The 16,070-nt window shown below is 39.4% G+C and overlaps 1 protein-coding gene across 3 annotated transcripts in view; it reads right to left on the minus strand.

Annotated features, from left to right (window-relative positions):
• Positions 1 to 16,070, minus strand: part of FGF14 (fibroblast growth factor 14) — a 756,823-nt gene that overhangs the window by 223,587 nt on the left and 517,166 nt on the right. For all 3 annotated transcript variants that reach the window (XM_077482968.1, XM_077482970.1, XM_077482969.1), the window contains exon 2: positions 6,612 to 6,722. In XM_077482968.1, the coding sequence (XP_077339094.1) occupies positions 6,612 to 6,722 (111 nt within the window). The remainder of the gene's footprint in view (positions 1 to 6,611; positions 6,723 to 16,070) is intronic.

Here is a 16,070-nt window from a genome sequence, read left to right on the forward strand (position 1 = left end):
CTCAAACTACACATGTGAGGTATCGCCGCATGCGTTAAAGCATGTGCAACAATTTTAGCACCAGACCTCCTCTGTAATCCTAAACTGGTAACCTGTAAAAAAAAATTTTAAGCGTCGCCTATGGAGATTTTTAAGTACTGAAATTTGGCACCATTCCCTGATTGACTCGGCGTAACATCATCGTTCACATTATACAAAAAAATTGGGCTAACTTTACTGTTTTTCTTATTTTTTTAATTCATGAAACCATTTTTTTTTTCCCCAAAAAAAGGCGTTCGAAAAATTACTGCACAAATAACATGTGAGATAAAAAGTTGCAATGACCGCCATTTTATTCCCTAGGGTATCTACTAAAAATAAAATATATATAATATTTGGGGGTTTTGAGTAATTTTCTAGCAAAAATTGATAATTTTTACATGAAGGAGAGAAGTGCCAGAATATGCCCGGCATTGAAGTGGGTAAAAAATATTGCCCATTCAAAAGACAGGCTTTTCTTTAACTTTGAGAGATATCCTCGTTCTTGCCAAGTTTGCTGGACCCACTTTTGTTTTACAGCATAGGTAATACTAAGTATCTGTACACCTGATGTAAGTGGATCTATGTGTAGAAGTAAACTATAGAAAATATAGGCATATACTTGCTTGAATTGCCCGCCTACTCTGCCATTTAATCAAAGTGATGCTTGAAGCATCAGTTAAAAAATTCTGATTAGTGTAAGTAGTATATTTCTACCCTCCATACACTCCATTTCTAACCTCCATACACTAATAGCAGTCTGCTGGAAAAGGTATGGCATGGCGAGTAGAGAAGACTAGAATTTTGAGATTAGCATTCAGGTGTATACAACAGAGACAATAGGCTCAAGAATGTCAAGAATGTGAGAAGTAAAAACACAGAGATGAGCCAGACATAAAAGATAACAATAAAATGAAAGCAAAGACTAAAATAGAGGTGGGAAATGCTTACACTGCAATTGGGGAAACTAAAAAAAAAAAAAAGGTGATATCAAAACAGAAACACCTATATAGCCATTCTACAGGTTTCAGATTATTTCTAAAAAAGGATAGAATTTCAATACATGTTTATTTCACTGTTTAAGTAAATTGTATAGCAGGATTTATTACGCTTGCCATTATAAAGGCATGGTTCACCTTTTGTAAAAAAAATAATACATGCAGCCATATTTAAAAAATAAAATTTTGCATTTATTACATTTTTGCAATGAAGTTTGTAGGGCATTGCAACTGCAATCAGTGCATAGCAGGTGCAATCCACAGGCTCCTGCAGACTCTTCCTGTAGCCCCAGCTTTATGCCAAGCAAAGGACCTACCATTATGAGGCTGGAGTAAGTAATCTATTAAATATATATGTGGTGACGTCACCAAGGGATGGAGGTTTGAGCAATAGAACTTATTCACGTTACACCCTAAATATTGGTGGAACATAAAACATAAAAGGGAAAAAATACCACGCTCTTAACAAAAAAAATATTATGAGCAGGCAAGCAGAACAAAACTCTGGATAGCCGCACACTGGAAAAAGACTTGAAATTCCATCTTTAATTGAAACAACGTGGGTCACATCAAAATAACATCAAATAATCCACAGAAAAGGAATGGCAGGGTACAAGGAAAAACTGACACGTTTCGCACCGTGATAAGCACTGAGTAAGCACTGACTACGGTGCGAAACGCGTCAGTATTTCCTTGTATCCTGCTATTCCTTTGCTGTTGATTATTTGATTTTGTTTTGATGTGACCCATGGTGTTTCAATTAAAGATGGAATTTCAAGTCTTTCCAGTGTGCGGCTATCCAGAGTTTTGGTCTGCTTGCCTGCTCATGGTGTGTGTAACGGCCAGCACCTGGGGCTCATCAAACAGGAGACAGAGCTTCAGTCCTCGAGGATTACTTTGGAGCGGTGTTTTTTTTTTTTTTTTTTTTTTATATACTAAACTATAAAGCAGCAACTAATATATGAGATACACACATATAATGCCCCTGTACACGCGGTCGGACATTCTGACAACAAAATTCATCGGATTTTTTTCCGACGGAAACATTGTGTGTTGCATAAACACAGTCAGACAAAGTTGTCGGAAAATCCGATCATTCAGAACGTGGTGACGTAGATCACGTACGTTAGGACTCTGAACGGGCCAGTAGCCAATAGCTGTGGTCTCTTAATTTATTCTGAGCATGCGTGGCACTTTGTCCATCGGAATTGTCTACACACGATTGGATTTTGTTGTCGGAAAATTTAAGATCCTGCTCTTAAACTCTGTGTGTCGGAAATTCTGATGGAAAAAATCCGCTGGAGCCCACATACGATCGGATTTTCTGACAACGTGATCCGATCGCACATTTTCCATCGGAAATTCCAACCGTGTGTATAGGGCATTACAGAAACAAGAGAGAAATTAGTTGCGCTAACAGTGAAACAACTGGTGTTCAACCAGTGTAAACATACTGTATACGTGAATATTCCAGCAAAGTAGATATGACATTGCCAACAAAGCGAAAATAACATTTAGAGAAGGTAACATTTACTTCCTAAGATTATTAATATACAGTGGGGGTTATTTACGAAAGGCAAATCCACTTTGCACTGAAAGTGCAGTCACTCTAAATCTAAGGGGTAGATCTGAAATGAGTGGAAGCTCTGCTGATTTTATCATCCAATCATGTGCAAGCTAAAATGATGTTTTTTATTTTCCTCGCATGTCCCCCTCAGATCTACAGTGACTTGACTTCCAAGTGCACTTTCAGTGCAAAGTGGATTTTCCTTTAGTAAATAATCCCCATTGTTTTCTAATTGTTGTGAAAGTCCTATGGTGGAAAAAGTAAAATACATAAGGGTGCTGGCTTTTGCCTGAAGCATGTTAGGGTGTACGTTTTCAAATCCTAGAAGTTCCCCCTCGACTGATGTGTACTAACATATGAATCAGCTATACAAATAAACGCCATTAAGTAAACAAAAGCTGATTTTGGACATGCTGCAATCGATTTCTGCAAATCACCACTTTGTACCCCCTTATGGAAAAAGTACACATTTTGCAAAATGAGATCATAATTATAGTACTTAACAAGAAATAATGCACTATATTACCAAAAGTATTGGGACACCTGCCTTTACACACACACATGCACTTTTATGGTATTCCAGTCTTAGCCAGTAGGGTTCAATCCCACCCATTACACCCCATTACAGCTATGGCAGCTTCAACTCTTCTGGGAAGGCTGTCCACAAGATTTAGGAGTGTATCTATGGGAATATTTGACCATTCTTCCAGAAGTGCATTTGTGAGGTCATGCACTGATGTAGATGAGGCCTGGCTCGCAGTCTCTGTTCTAATTCATTCCAAAGATGCTCTATCAGGTTGAGGTCAGGACTCTGTTCAGGCCAGTCATGTTCCTCCACCTAAAACTCACTCATCCATGTCTTTATGCTTTGTGCACTGGTCCAAATCATTTGGTGGAGAGGAGATTATGGTGTGGGGTTATTTTTCAGGTGTGGGGCTCGGCTCCTTAGTTCCAAGGGAACTAAGGGGCCAAGTAAAGGGAACTCTTAAGGCGTCAGTATACCAAGACATTTTGGACAATTTCATGCTCCCAACTTTGTGGGAACAGTTTGGAGATGGCCCCTTCCTGTTCCAACATGACTGCACACCAGTGTACAAAGCAAGGTCCATAAAGACATGGATGAGCGAGTTTGGGGTGGAGGAGCTTAACTGGCCTGCACAGAGTCCTGACCTCAACCCAATAGAACATCTTTGGGATGAATTAGAGCGGAAACTGCGAGCCAGGCCTTCTCGTCCACATCAGTGCCTGACCTCACAAATGGGTTTCTGGAAGAACGGTCAAACATTCCCATAGACACACTGCTAAACCTTGTGGACAGCCTTCCCAGAAGAGTTGAAGCTGTTATAGCTGCAAAGGTTGGGCCAACTCAATATTGAACCCTACGGACCAAGACTGAGATGCCATTAAAGTTCAAATGTGTGTAAAGGCAGGCGATCCCATACTTTTGGTAATATAGTGTATGTTAGTATCAAAATATGTATAGAATTTATAGGCAGTTTTATCAGGCAATTTTTTTTGTTACCTCTAAAAGCCTGTTCCAAGTTTCTAGTTATGTATCGACCACACTGGAATATTTGTAGCACTAACTAATGTTATTTGGGATGTGATCTGGCTTGTGAACTAAGCACCGCTGTTCCTTTAAAGTGGTTGTAAACCCTCTCGCCTGACTTTTAACTATAAGTAAGCCTAGAATAAGGCTCATCTATAGGTAGTGGAAAGATCTCCTAAATGTGCGCCATTTAGGAGAGATTTAATTTGTAGTGCACCGAAGATGTAATCAGTGCATGCGCTGTGAAGAAACGGACCTCTGTGCCATTTCTTCCCCAGCGTGTGCCGTTACTGATGGCTCCCGTGCGCATGCGTGGGAGTGATGTCACGCGGCTCTGGCCAGTCACAAAGCCAGAGTCCGTGGCCCCCCGGAAGGAAGAGGGGCAAAGATGGACACAGCCTGCACAGGGGACAGGGATGGATTTATTTGCAGGTGTGACGCATACTAGCCCATTATGCTTTTAATTTGCAGGCTTTGCAGGGAGCAAAAGAGGAAGTAAAACCCATCAGGGATTACTTCCTCTAAGTATAAGCTAAGGCGACATTTCTTTTCAAAAGAAAATAAAGTGGACAAGTTTTTTTTATGATATAGTTCCTACTCTATGCAAAATATAAAAATTGGTTTGGGTTTATTAAAATATACACTAATCACAAAGTAAAATTGTACAGAACACTGTGCAGAGGAAAAGAGAATGTGCAAACTGCAGTATCCCATAGCAACTAATCAGAAATTAGTTCCAGCTTTCTACCCAACCCCCCCCCCCCCCATCCTATACGGTATTTAATCTCTGGATTATATCATTATTTTTCTATTCTATTCTAAAGTACTGTATAGAATATCTGACACCCAGCCAGGATATGTGAAAAGTGCAGCACATATGATACATCTTATCCTAAAATTAAAAAAAAGCAGAATACCAGACTATTCACGTATTGTATGCTAGATATAAGCAGTGGCAGCACATAAAAATGTTTCTGCGCAAGTGCAGTGCTTCAGCCCTTTCTTGTCGGAAGCTGTATGCAGTGTGTCCCTCTCCATAGGCTAAATACGAACGGTCATACGGTCATGCATATCGGGGAATATGTTGGCTGGCAGAGATTCCCGAGCGTGGGCAGACTGTGCCTGTAGATTCTACTGCCCTCTAGTATCTTGGGTCAGGTTTGATTAAACATAACCTGTCGCTCTGGATGCTCACACATCATAACATCCATTTGTACTGCGCTGGTAGTTAAAAGCAAAATTTCACATTTTGCTAAAATTTCATAAATAGTCACAGTAACAAAAATAATGCCTGTGTTACATTTTTGCACTGGGGTATATACAGAGTCTCGTGCAGCTTTTTCCCAGTCTCAGGTTTTAAGAGGGGTATTGAGATATGTACCATCCATTTTGTGACTGGAGGAAGTGTACAATGGACTACAAGTGCGATGACATCAGCACACTTGAGCTTTATTGAGATCTACAAGTCCATCTGCCACGATAGAAGATGGGGTATGTAGTCTCTTCATTCACAGATCTCTATAAATGGATGGCACATCTGTTCAGGGAGAGGTAATTCAAACAAACAACAACAAAAAAAGCAGCAAGGAGAGAACCCATGATTCAGGTAAGTGAGGGGGGTAGGGTTTAGTTTGAGGGTGGGGGGGTAGCAAAAAAATGTCCATGTTTCATGTTAAACCCTAAATATGAGCATAACATGAAGCATGGTCAGAAAAATCGATCATGCCTTCAAATCTGTTGACTAATAATTTCATATTTTGTACAGGCATACCCCACTTTTAAGTACACAATGGCGTTTATTTACTAAAGCTGGAAAATCCAGCTCACTTCTGTATAGAAACCAATGAGCTTCTAACCTTGGCTTGTTCAATTAAGCTTTGGTAATAAAATCTGGAAGCTCATTGGTTTGTATGCAGAAGTGAGTCTGATTTTGCCCTTTCCAGCTTTAGTAAACAAACCCCATTGTGTACTTAAAAGTGGGGTATGCATGTACTTACCAAATGCAAATAATGTCTACATTTTTAAATTGCAATATTAATTAGGTTTCGAAGTAGGAAATGCAAAATATATACTGTAAGATATTAAAGACATTTATTTTTTTTAACAATTGCTGCAAGCATCCTTTTATTAATAAAAGAGCCCCTTTATTACACACACCCTTTATTATGGAACATTAGTATTCTTTTACTACTGTGATGCTACATTCATAATAGCTACATGGACAGGAAAAAAGACTTGGCAAACGTGAGGAACATTAAAGGGCTTTTCAACTTTTATCAAGAAAGTAAGAAACCATAAAAGAAGACCTCTCGCTTGTTTCCCGAACAGCACTTTTTCTTTACACTGACTTTTACAAATGAACCTTAGCATAGCTAGAGGATAGTGGTAATTGACAAAGAAAATCCTAATGAGGAAAAACAGAAGGAACAGCACACACAATATCAACAACAATCAAAGATGAGATAAGAGGGGTACTCACTAGAGTTGCTGCTGTCATCCTTGGTTCCATCGAGAGTTCCATCTGGGTGCATTTGCAAGTAGTATCCTTGCCTGCAATATAACCTGGTCACTATGCCCTTGAGCTGGGGATCTGAAATACAGATATATTTTGACATTAGTCTTAAAACATTCTCATCAATTAATTGTTTTTCTCTTGTTTGTGTCCTAAAATGCAATGGCAAAGCCATGTCCGCTAGCTTTAACAAACAGAAGTGAGACTTAAGACAGAGATTCACTAAACCTAACTATTCCAGCTCCGTGACCTTTTACATATTCTGACCTTTTCAGTAAAGGTGTGGTGACCTAAACAAGACCAGACTAGATGGGAAGTATATACAGACATCTCTTAAAAAAACTGCTTATTTTACTCAATCACTCCAGCTTAGTGTGAGAATATATATGTATTTACTAATACACGCTTTTTTTGTGATTCTGTAAAAACTGGGATTTAGCACACCGTTTCATAACTTTTTAGTAAACAATAAACTTGGTATTTACCAAGCATTTCTTGATGTCACATATAGGGTACTTCCTAAACACGAACATGTCATTTTCAAAAAATCTCGACGGTTTTAAATAACAAAACTATTGTGATTAAATAACATGCAAACAATTAGTCAGTCAGCGCTTGCTCCGAGCATTAATGGCTCAATCAAAATGTTATCCAATTATTTCTTCTTTTTATAAAGCGCTGTCATTTAAATCATAATAATTATTTCAATTATAATTACAAAGCACTGTTCTTTTACCCTATAACACACTGTATCCTTAATCCACCGCTTTAAAAGTATACATGACCTAACTCTGCACTCCAAACATTGATAGTTGTATCAAATTGTATCAAAATTGTTTCTATTGAAATGTACTAGTTATGGATCTAGCTATTTCTCCAGCCATAGGAACATAATATGCTAGAAAGGGCAATACCTTTCTCCCCCCCCTTTTGTAGGGATGGAGCAATGACAGATGTGCAGGACTGTTATGAAAAGACGCCAACTCCGAAGAGTGGTCTGCTGTTGACATTACTCAGTACCACGGTGTCAATTCCGATGCATTTCAACAGACTGCTTTAGTTTTCCCATAGAAATGCTGTGGGCACACAGCGCATTTACATTCACGCATTCTTAGTTCTGACTACAGACCATTAATTCACCACCTGCCAAATTAAAATCCCCTCCACATGGCTGTTGTGTTTAAGGGGTAAACAAATTGCCACTTGACAATTCTGTTGCAATAAGGGAGGAGAAGAAATATGGGTGAATTTATATCCCCAACAACACAACAGAATATTAAAAATGGTATTATGTACAGCAAAATAGGCTATTTTTGCTAATTTGAAGCTGAAGACACGCATAAAGGAACATTTTTGTACCCTTTTTGGGTGGTAAAGAGTGTGAAATGTCACTGGCAATACTTTCATACAGAAAGCGTCACAGAATAAAAAGAATATTTCAACTCGACACCACTGCCCCTGCTGGGATAAATTATGATATTTAATTATTTCTCTCTGACTAATGTGCAAGATTATTTTATATTTTTAAGGTTTTAAAGAAGATGGTAATAACGTTTTTACCTTAAAGTATGCCGTTAGCAAAAGAAACCAATTAGTAATAAAGCTAAAGATTTGAATGTGATCTTAATTCAGTGAACAAATGGGTAATGGTCTATAGTTAGTAGGAAGAATACATGAAAAGGAACGCACTGTATGCTCACAGATTTTGGGAAAAACAAATGTTTCCATTGAAATGCTTCAGGTTTAAAGCTGGGATACTGAGTGACATCACCAGCAAAACAGCTTTTGAACTGTTGGCATTTTTTAACAATAATGAACACCTGTTACTGGGCCTCCGGCCTGGGCCTTGACAGTAGAGTGTATCTGTTTTTGGGATATTAACTCACCAAAGTTGTTATTAGGCATTTGCTTTACAAGAAAATAATTAATCCATAACGGTGGGTGAAAATGGCAGGGCCAAAGTCCTAGTAGCTAGAAAAGGGAACTATGTATAAACAAACCTACTAGTGCATGTGAGTAGATACAATTTTGATATGATTTGTAATATTATTTGATATGATTTGTAATATTAGAATTCCCCATGTTTGGAGTGCAGACAGTTACTTCATGTACACTTTTAATTTGTAGGATTAATGCCTAAACATTTTTTACCTTAAGGCTGCTTTCACACTGAGGCACTTTATAGGCGATACAGCGCTAAAAATAGTGCCTGTAAAGCGGATCACCTCTCTCATTCCAGTGTGAAAGTTCGAGTGCTTTCACACTGGAGCGGTGCGCTGGCAGGATGGTAAAAAAAAGTCCTGCACGCAGAATCTTTGAGGTGCTGTAGGAGTTGTGTATACACCGCTCGTAAAGCACCCCTGCCCATTGAAATCAATGGGCAGCGACACCGAAGCGCCGGCACAGGGCCACCGCAGTGGCACTTTGCAGGCACTTTTAACCCTTTTTCAGCCCTAACGGGGGTTAAGAACATGCCGATAAGCACTGCTAAAAATAGCGCTTAACGCCGATGCCCGGGCACTGCCAGTGTGAAAGTGCCCTAATGCATTCCTTGTATTAAGGTAAAAAATGTTTAGGCATGGATTTTAGCCTCTTGCCCCCCCCCCCCCCCTTTACTTACCTGAAACCTCATTGTATCCAGCGCTGTGCACATATGCAGCTCTTCTCTCACCTCACTTCCAGGTCTCACTGGGGTACTGGGAGCCATTAGCTCCCAGTGCTGTCAATCAAAGCCAGTGATGAGGGAGTGGATGCAGTCTGTGGACAATGGACGCAGTGTCAATGGATGCAGCAGTGGGGCTCGGGAGAGAGCACACACAAGTTCTCCCATGGGAAGTGACTTCCTGTGGGGGGACTGGAGAGAGAGGAGTCGGCAAGCAGAGCCAGCAAGGCACCCAAGAAGAGGAGTAATTCCATTACACAGGTGAATATGTTTGTTTTTTGTGTTTTTCAAAAAAAAAATCCTTTACAATCACTTTAAGGATACAGTGCTTTATAAATAGAAAAAGTTGGATACAATTTTGGTAGCGCTATTCAGGCTCAGAGCAAGCACTGACTGACACCTTATTTGCATTATTTCTATTTGGATGAGTGGAGTATTTATTATGGCTGCATTAGGGATATATTTTATCCCTAGGAGTGCAATGAAGGATTTGTTCTTTAAGACCCTTTTCACACTGGGGCCACGGCATCACTAATGCAGCGCTTTTTTGGCCACTAGCAGGGGTTAAAAACGCCCCGGGTCGTGGCGCTTTGGATGCTCTGCCCATTAATTTCAAAGGGCAGGGCATTTTGAGAGCTCTGTATACAAACCACCCCAAAGATGCTACTTACAGGACTTTTCCGAACGTCTCACAAGCACACCGCCGCCGGTGTGAAAAGACACACTGAAATGAATGGGAGGCGGTTTTCAGGCGCTATTTAGAGGCTATTTCTAGCTCTAAAACGAAATCCGCCTCCGTGTGAAAGGGGTCTAAACGTATTACATAACGTCTCCAGCCATTACGTAAATTGTACAGACACCCTCCTGGCCTATCCATCTGTAGGGAATGCATTCGTTTGGCACCAAGGATGCCTGCACAGTGCACACACATGCATATTCCGCAAGTTACAGCATGCATGTTTATACAAAAATTCTAAAGAACATTAGTCTAGCATGTAAACCTTCCAACTGTCATCTGATGTTAATGGGCACCTTTAAGGAATGTACACAAAACATAACATCCCCATGTATTCTAAAATGGTGATGTAAATAGAAAATGAAATGTCCAGGTTTTGCAAATTTTTGCATTTCATCATACTGTATAATAAAACACTTGTCTAAGAAGTCTTTGATGAAAGCAGATATATTTTGAAACAAAGCATGCTAATTCCTTCATGACCAGGGAAGCCAAGTTTATTTTATTTCAATGAAAGAAATATCACTGTCTCAGATCTCAAATGTGGTTTATAAGCCAAAGAATAGCTGCTTTCATCTCAGACATTGAAGAGGTGTGGTAAGGTGTTTCCATTTAGCAACAAATTAAATTACAATTTAATTCTAGTCCAGTTTTGTTTTTTTGATCCTTTAGTTTATACACATACTCATAAGCTAAACACTCTGCAAATAATGTCAAACACAATTCACAACACTTTGCTATGACATTTTTACAAAACTATGACAAACGTTGTAAAGCAACATGGATTACTGAACCACAAACCTATTCACTATACGTCAGACACACAGGAATATTTTTTACATATAAATATGTAAATAACACGCAAACACATGCATAGCAATAGTGGCATATAGCAGATCATGTTATTTTCTTTAAAAAAAATTAACGTGAGCTTTTTTTTTTAATTCCAAGACTTATGTTATGTTATGTGTTTTTGTGATTGTAATTAATAATAGGGTGTGGCACCTCCTATACCACCCACACTTTGGATTTAATAATTATAAAATTAGTTTTATTATTTAAAAAATTAAAGTGTACATGTGGGTGCCAGGATATGGACCAGCAGTCACTGTGTGATATGTTGTTTCTGGGAAGCCACTAGAAAAATGTTCAACTTTCCTGCAGACTGGCTCTCACAAAGCTTAAGTACTGGCTGCATCTGTTCTAGAATTTCTAGAAAAATAAGATATTAATTTTGAAGACTGAAGAGGAGAGCCCTATGCCAATGCCAGCAATATGTCTGGTAATTACACAAGAATGCATGCCAGACTTAAAAATAAGAATTCAGCAACAGTTTTTATTCCCTGTGCTGCTCACGCATTGAATCTTGTTGGCGAGGCTGCTGCCTGTTGCTGGGCGGATGGGCAAATCTAATGAATGAAAAGGAGAGAGCACTAACAGTGAATTCTCTTTCAAACACTCGGTCAGCAGGAGCTGATGCTACTAAAGCTCTTTTAGATGGAAACCACTCTTTTCGAACTGCCCTCAGAGATATTTAAAGTGACCTGGAGCAAAAACCTAAAGCAAGGCATGAAGCTTGGGAGTTGGAACATAATTATTAAGAACATAATTTTTGCACGGTGTAATAGTACAAGTAAAGCTTTCCAAGTCATTAACATTGACCTGGAAATGGTGATGGATGAAATAAATCTCTGGAAAAGTTTCTGGAATCACTTTGAGATAGGCATGAAGAGCTGCATCTGGATGTCAGGAACTACTGTGGCAATGCACAATACAAATCAACTACCGGCAAGTCAACATAGAGAAACAAGTAATATATGCAAATCCAACATCAGTCTTGAGTAGGCTACACATGATCGGAGTATGTCCGACCGGCCCTGTTGGTCGGGAAATATTTCCAACATGTTGGAAAATTTGGTCCGACGGATATTCGGACGGAATCAGTCCGATGCATACCACACACAGTCGGATTATCCGACGACACGGTCCGATAGGACACATTCCGACGGATTCTCCGACCGTGTGTACAAGGGCTTAGATGAAACTGTGTTCAGATGTAAACCTTTCAATGTTATTTTAGATCAGTTGTCTGTTGCCTTACAAGAGCGCAGGGTAGCATACCAATCAGGGTATGGCAGGTTAAAAGTAATAGTCAACTTTTGTAGTCTACCTGATGCAGAGACAAAAACTGAGGCTAAGAAGCATATTAGTTCTTTCCCTCAGGACTTCAGTAGTGTATTTGTTGAGGAAATTGTCCAGTTTGCAGCCTTTGCCAAGCTCCTGTTATGTCTCACTCCATCTCAACAGGCAGTTTTATTACAGGATAAAAGGCTTGCTGATACCTTTCCCATGTGTTAATGAAGCTCTTATGATGGTCACTACTTGTTCGGGAGAAAGGTCATTCAGCAAATTGGCACTGATAACGAATTATCTGAGAACCACGATGACCCATGAAAGACTAACTGCTCTGTGCCTATTGGTTGTCGAGAGCAGTGTCCTCAAGACAGTTGATGAGTTAGTTAAAGATTTGTCAGATGTTAAGTGCAGGAAGAAAATACTTTTTGTAACTATTGTAGTGTGATGCATAACTGTGATGTATGATTTCCCAGTTCCAATTACCTGTGTAATGTGTATTCTTACAATCAATAAAATTTAGGGAAAAAAATAAATCAATCAAACAAGTGCTTTCTTTGGAACCCAACATTTTTTTTTTTAAGAACAAATGTGGTTTATCATTTCAGTTCACTTTTTTATATGTCATATAAATTGAATTTCTATGTTGAGTTGCCCCTCGAACTTAAAGTGGCCCAGGCCCAAGGTCTAAATCCGGCACTGCACATAAGCCTCTTAAAGCGGCGTTCCACCCAAAAATGGAACTTCCACTCTAATGGAAGGTGACCCCCTGAGATGCCACATTTAGCATGTCATTTTTTTTTGGGGGGGGGAGATATCCTCTTTTTAGAGGGTTCCAGCTCCCACTCCCTCCCAGCACACCGTGGCACTGTTAGGGAGATCACCTCTCCCTCTCCCTCTCGGCAATCATCTGGGACATGTCACAGGTCCCAGATGATTGCCCAGCCAGTCATGGCTCCTCGCGCATGCGCAGTAGGTGCCCGGCTACATCGCTGGACCCTGGGACAGGTAAGTGTTTGATTATTAAAAGTAAACAGTTCCAGTATTTGTAGCTGCTGACTTTTATTAATTTTTTTAAGCGGAAATCCGCTTTAATAGAGATTGAGATATATAACATGTTATATGTTCTCTATTGTGTTCTGATGGCTTTCACCTTACACCAAGAAGGTGTCAGAAATACCAGCAGAAAAACATCATACATTTTCAAAACTAAAGCTCTGTCTAGAATTTTGCTCTTCTCACAAGTCCTTCACCTGGGAGTCCTTCACCTGGGAGTAAGGGATTGTGTTGAAGAACAAATAATATGCATTTTGTATTGTATGAGAGAAGAAGTTCAGAAACTAACAAATGCCAATGAGCACCTCATAGGGAATGAGCCTCTAAACATCCATGTTTAGTGATAGCCATTTACATTCCATTACATTCTACTTAATGAATCTAAAACTGTATCCCAGGAAAATATGTTATACAAGAAATGTAAGCTGTTGATTACTAAAAGTATGAAAAATAGGATTAAATGAGGAGTACCTTCTGTTGAAACAAGTAATAACATAGAAAGTACATGGAGGGTCTTGCTTTTCTATAAAATAATCACCAAGCAGCTGCCACCAATCATGAAGTAGCCGCTTGTTCCTATCCAGATAAACACATTGGAGGGAAAAGTGGGGCCGAATGCCATCTGGCATTTGTATGCAGGATGAGGCGCTTGAACCTGGTGACTACCCAATTTAAATTACAATTGTAAAGTACAAACCAAGTGGAATTTCTGCCTAGGCTTCTAATGGCTGATTCATTTAGGATGACTAAGCTAATAACTTATGTATTTATGCCTTTTCCAAGAAATGCATTCATTATAACCAGTATCACAAATAATAACACTGTTATTCACACATAGATATTTACAACTGCAGTAAGAAAGTTCAAATTACAAGCTCAGTTTACTTAACTGATATTTTCTCCAAAATTTTTCAAAATGACAAATATACTTTCAGGCTGGGTTCACACTATTGCCGCATGCAGCTCACAGCAGGGGTCCGGAGCGTCTCTGTTCACCATTTCAGGTCCGATTTCAGTACAAATTTTTGGGCTGAATTGGGACCTGAAACGGACTAAAAGACGCACAGGACCCCTGTGCAAATTCTTACTGGAGCCACACGGGAGATATGTGAACTGGCTCCATAGAGAGCCAGTCACAATCTCCTACCATGCGAATTGAATGCGAGGAAACCCACATCCATTTCGCATAGGTGTGAGCCCAGCCTCAGTCTGCAACAATTTTTTTTCACATGAAAAAGGCATTTAAATATTGAAAGCCTTATGATTTTCTTATGAGTTATTTTTCTCCACCTCAAATGGCTTCCTTTCCAGTTCTCATCATTGGACAGCTCACTCAAGCAGTTGTCATCACCTTGAAAATGTCAGTGTTTAAAAGAGTTTTAACCCATGAGCTATTAAATTCGCCTCTACAGTGAAAATACTTTGAAAATAAATAAATAAATAATCTGCGTGAAGTAAATGTAGCTGAGTAATGCTATAATGCCTTTAAAAATCCAATTTCAACTACTAGAAAGAGAAACGGCATATAGTAATTAAAATACTACATTATTATTGAGTCATGATATTGTGACTTGAGCTTTGCGAATATTAACTGACATGCTACACACAGAAATATTTTCACACAAATTACCAGGAATCATAAACATGTTTGTATGGAGCTTTGGCTAGCCATTCACATGCCACCTTTTCTGCTATGGTCAAATTAAGGGCCACCGATACCAAAAGGGTAAAATAATTATGAACCCACGCCACATAACTCATATGTAACATGCACGTAACGGTCGTATTACCCTAATAATGAGATGCACTGGAACCAATAGCCTGCAGACCATATGTTATTTATTAAATTCTAGACATGTGCATTCGTTTTCGTCCGAATGCATTTTCGTCCGAATTTCAGCTATTTTCGTTTTCGTTTTGACAAACGATAACGAAAGCACAAAATCCGAAAAACGAAAGATCCGACATAAATAAATGCTTTATTTTCGTTTTCATTGTTACAACAGTTCGATATAGAATAGGAGATTCGACATGACTCTGACGATAACAATCTGTCTAAAGAACCTGTGGTCGAATGTGCTTAACCTTACCTCTATTAGTCCAAGATTATATAGAGAAAATATTCGACAGAGAAAAAAGATTTGACAGAGAGAAAAGATTCTGCAAGTTACTGTCCTAAAAAGTGTTTGGGGACCCGGGTCCTGCCCCAGGGGACATGTATCAATGCAAAAAAAAGTTTTAAAAACGGCCGTTTTTTCGGGAGCAGTGATTTTAATAATGATTAAAGTGAAACAATAAAAGTGTAATATTCCTTTAAATTTCGTAGGGGGGGGTTGTCTATAGTATGCCTGTGAAGGGGCGCATGTTTCCCGTGCTTAGAATTGTCCCTGCACAAAGTGTCATTTATGCAGGAAAAAAAGTCCTTTAAAATCACTCGCAGCTATAATGAATTGTCGGCTCCCGTAATACAGAGAACACTCATTGAAAGTCATTGATAAAAAAATAAATAAATAAATAAAAAAAAAGCGTGGGGGTCCCCCAAATTCAATTTCCAGGCCCTTCAGGTCTGGTATGGATATTAAGGGGAACCCTGCCTCAAATTTAAGAAAAAATTTGACGTGGGGTTCCCCCTAAATATCCATAACCAGACCCTTCAGGTCTGGTATGGATATTAAGGGGAACCCCGCATCAAATTTAAAAAAAATTTGACATGGGGTTCCCCCTAAAAATCCATACCAGACCCTTTATCCGAGCACGCAACCTGGCAGGCCGCAGGAAAAGAGGGGGGGACGAGAGAGCGGCCCCCCCTCCCTCCTGAACCGTACCAGGCCACATGCCC

The sequence above is a fragment of the Lithobates pipiens genome, unplaced genomic scaffold (assembly GCF_037356315.1).
Source record: "Lithobates pipiens isolate NorthernLeopardFrog02 unplaced genomic scaffold, aLitPip1_a1.2 Scaffold_16, whole genome shotgun sequence".
NCBI lineage: Eukaryota > Metazoa > Chordata > Amphibia > Anura > Ranidae > Lithobates > Lithobates pipiens.